General features: G+C 33.0%; 1 protein-coding gene across 1 annotated transcript; it reads right to left on the reverse strand.

Moving 5' to 3' along the window:
* Positions 1-279: 279 nt before the first annotated feature.
* On the reverse strand, positions 280-3,536 carry LOC130825058 (uncharacterized). The gene is made up of 6 exons (XM_057690090.1): positions 3,219-3,536; positions 3,080-3,114; positions 2,911-2,969; positions 2,640-2,689; positions 786-931; positions 280-679 (listed from the first exon to the last, which is right to left on the reverse strand). The coding sequence occupies exons 2-6, from the start codon at positions 3,097-3,099 to the stop codon at positions 484-486; spliced, it is 471 nt and encodes a 156-aa protein (XP_057546073.1). The 5' UTR covers positions 3,100-3,114; positions 3,219-3,536; the 3' UTR covers positions 280-483.
* Positions 3,537-4,386: the final 850 nt, after the last annotated feature.

Consider the following 4,386-nt stretch of genomic DNA (forward strand, 5'->3'; position numbering starts at 1 on the left):
GGCTCCTATGCTTAAACTCCATATGCCCTTGCTCATTTAAAATTACTCATTGAAAAAGAAAGGTTATATTTAAGAAGGTATTGAAAAAATTGTTTCATCGTCTCAACACCCCAATTTCACCCAACAAATGTACCCAAATCTTCTAGCATTTGAGCTAGTAAACAAACAAACGAGGAAAGTACTCAAATGGGGCAACAGAACCATTATTGCATCGAATCACAAGGAATATAATAAAAACTAAACATCCAAAGCATCAAAGAAAAAAAGCAAGAGCTAGGATGATGAGAACCTGATGAAATTACTAGAGGATCTTTACATACAAAATCTCGGGCCTCTCAGGCTATATCGCTAAGTCACTAAATACCAGATAACTATATAGCCCAACCATATCTGATAACTGTTTTCGTAAAGCTCGATTGCTAAAAACCTATCCTCAAATGAAGATATGTTAAGTAGTTTGCATATGTATGCCTAGAACTTAGTTCACAGCTCCATGGATTGTGGTCCGGAAGAAGATTTCTTTTTCTTCTTTCTTTTCTTCTTAGCATCGTCTTTAGATGGCAGTTTGTGCTCGGGAGCTGGTTGGGTGTTTTGCAGATGCTGATGTATGGCAGCAAGTGGATCTGACTGGAAAATGGGGTGACTAATGACAGTCATCAACTGCTTTGCCTCCTTCAATCTGCCACCAAAAGAAAAAAGTCGACGACAATAAATCAAATAAACGAGTTAAAAAATAAAGCAGAGGGAAATGAATGAAATATATCAATAGTGGATAGCTTAATTACACTAATTTTTGTCGGGATTTACAGTTAACTTTTTCCGGTTCGGGGGCAGGTTTCTGGCCTGCTTTAAGCTCAGGCAAGAATTCATGGAGGTGTGAAAGATCATAAGCCTTCAATTTCTTTTGCCGTCTTCTTGTACTTTTACTCTTCTGTTAAAGAAAGAAGATCTCAAATGACCAAATGCAACAAGTATACCTCTACGCTAGAATTTATCTCTACAACAATGTAAATGATCACCCATCTAACTGATATAACTACCCTCAGGCAGTCAAAGAGCACAAGTTTTGGGGCGGAGTCTGCCCTTTAACACGGAACATAAGGGAAACAGCAGAAAAAACATCTCCTATCTACCATTATAATTTCAATATTCAAAGATAAAACTGGGTATTTCTTCTAACACCCCACAATAATCATTCTATTCATATTTCTGACAAATTAGAACTCATCATACTTGTTAGTATAGTTTCACATCCTCAAGAAAATAGAATATATAGGTTATAGGTGATATAAATGGTATTCCAAGTCTAATCAACTCTAACAAATGCAAACATAGTAGTAATATAGAGGCAAAAATACAAGATATTTGACATCATTACATAAAAGCAAGCTAAGAAAGATGAGTTCAAGGTCGTTTCTACAAAGCCAAAGCCTTTGCCCATGAAGGCCTGGGCAAAATGTCCTTAGACCAAGTACTGACATGAGGGCGTTCATCGGACAATTTCTTCTCTTTAGTACCCATTAAGAAATGCAGGACAAGCAAGTGATGAAGATGAACCAAAGTAAATAAATCACCAGCTAAGTGTTTGGACTTGGACGAAGAAACGAATAAATATCAAGAACCTTTACCAACTTAGCTTCAGTCTCCTCGACTATTGCATCGTCAGCTTGCATACCAAACAGACCCTTGAATACAGGTTCCCAAACAAACGTGCTGCTTACTGGATCAAATTAATGAGCCTCAACTTTCATCCAAAGTTCCAAAAAGCATAATCAGCAATTCGCTTTCAGTAATTGTAAGTAAGCGATGTTCCTTTTCTTTTGTATTGCATGCTATGTATTTTGTAACAGCCCTTGACTCAGCGCATGGTTTAACCGATACTATTTACTTCAGAATTATAGGATCTGATGACCGTTAGTCAGAGCTGTTCACTGAATTTGTTGGCTGGTTAGACCAACTTGAAATATTAACTTCAGAATTTAGGATCTGATGATATTGCAAGTCCAATCAACTCACCATAGTTCAAAATTTACATGGACCATACAGTGGTATCGAAATACACCTCACTCATCGTTTAGCAATACATGGCACTTCTCTTGGCTTCCCCATGAGCATACTGCATTACCCCCCTCAAAATTTACCCCTCCATATGCTTAACTATTAAAGGCAATTACTTAGAGTGACAGCAAAATGACCACTGAATATATCAAATTCCAACTCAACATACCAGCCTCAAACAGTCCACTCAAGATCCATTAAAAACCCAACTCACAAAGAAGTATGAGGACATAGTTTCAAGGAATACTCTAATAGAATTGTATGAACTACTCTTGTGAGAAGCTTGTCTTTCCGTAAGACGACTTCAAATAAAGAGCTCATATTCTCATAATTTGTATTTGATTAGATGAAATATCTAACCTACGAATAAGATGTGTCTCACAGTGAAACCGTCACATGCAACAATCTATTAAACTCTATTAAATAAAGTATGTCAATGAGCATGTAGAACAGTAGAAGTCATAACAGTTCAATTTTCATTACAAAAAGCAACCATTGATGGTTTTTTGACACAGAAGATGTGCATAGTTTTTAACTTTTACATATACATATAGGCATCAAATATAAGTTTGCAAACTCACCTTTTCAATACTCTTCTTAGCACTTAAAGTTGCAACATTCTCCCGCACCTCTGCAATTATCACAAACAAACAGAAAAATAAAGGCTTTGTCAAAAACAATTCGTCTATTTTATGATCAAACAAACACAATAAGCAGGAAATACGCTCCTTGACTGAAATAAAATGAATCAAATACCCATAAGTTGGAAAGAACAGGGACTTAATAAGCAAATTTATCACACAAAAATCTACCACAAAAAGACTTAAATTCAAGCAAATAAAGAGGTCTTACTAGAATAAAATTGAAGTTTTTTCTCAAATTTTCGATCTGCTTTCTTAGAGGCATCCAACCTGAACATATACAAGCATAATTAGAACCAAAATTGTACCCCAAATGAATGAAACACTTGTAAATTGTAATTTAAACCAGTTTTTGAAAATCCAAAAGAAGAGTAATTTACCTCAGAGATTTTACTACCATGTTGAAGGATTATACCTGGACAAGAGATAAAGCAAAATTGAACAATGCTTCAAAGAAATCGACAGTACATAAATTATTTTTAGCCAAAACTACAGATTGAATAAACTTGATTAAAATACCCGAAACAAGCCGCGGTGAAGGAAAAGCGGCGACCGGCGAGGGGCGATAAGGCGACGAACAGAGGAAGGAAGGAGGTCGGATGAGTTAGGGTTTTCAAAAACTGTGCTATTTTGGTGTAAAAAAAATGCAAAAAGATTCCTTGTTATAGATTTAGGCTTGAAAATAGTTTGGTTTAATCCGCAAATTAAAGGGACTAAATTGTAATTTTAGTATTTGATCTGGTTTGCGGTCTAAACGGTTTGGTATGGTTTTTTAAAAAAAAAATTTTACGGTTTACGATATGGTCTCGATTTTTTATTTTTCATACCAGATCAAACCCCAAACCGTACTATAACCAAAAATCATAATTTTCTTAAAAAAATTTGTTGCTATCTATATCTTTGGAGATGTAGTTACTTCATATAGTAATATATACTTGAATAGTGTTAATGCAATCAACTAATTATATTTGATTATTATATTTGATAATTGTAGGTGTGAAATATTTGTATAAACACATATTAATTTGACAAAAATATAAAAATAAAAAATCGTAGACCAGACCAGACCAGACCGTCGTATAACGGTTGGTCCGGTCCGATCTGGTGATTTAAATGGTCTGATCTGGAAAATATTCAGGCAGAAATTTTTTATTTAGTTTGATTTTAGTGTAAGACCAAACCAAACAGGTCCGTGCTGCACCCCTATCTATATTCCTCTTTTGGTTGCATTTGATATTTTTATTTGCTGTTAATAAAGTATAATTATGTGTTCAAAACTTAATATTTAAAATATATTTTATAAAAATTTATACAAAGTATATAATAAAATTTTGTATGGCAAAATTAATTTTAACAAAATCTCACATAATACATTTGTAAGCTTGTAAATATTTTTTTGCTTTTTTATGGGAATTTTTAAAAAAATTTCATTTAAACTTTCATAAAATATATTAGATAGTTTTTATGTTTTTTATATATGATTTTAAAGTGTGTTATTAATAGTAGTAACATTTATCATAAAATAATGTAACATTTTTTTGTTAGCAAAAATTGAATGTACTTTTATATTAAAAAAACTCATAATACTATATTGTATACCGTTATAACTAACCATTTGTCCTTTATTCAAAAAATAAATACATCAAAAATAATAATTTATATTTCATAAAATTCAAATTTCTTACTT

This window comes from Amaranthus tricolor, chromosome 1, assembly GCF_026212465.1.
Source record: "Amaranthus tricolor cultivar Red isolate AtriRed21 chromosome 1, ASM2621246v1, whole genome shotgun sequence".
Lineage (NCBI taxonomy): Eukaryota > Viridiplantae > Streptophyta > Magnoliopsida > Caryophyllales > Amaranthaceae > Amaranthus > Amaranthus tricolor.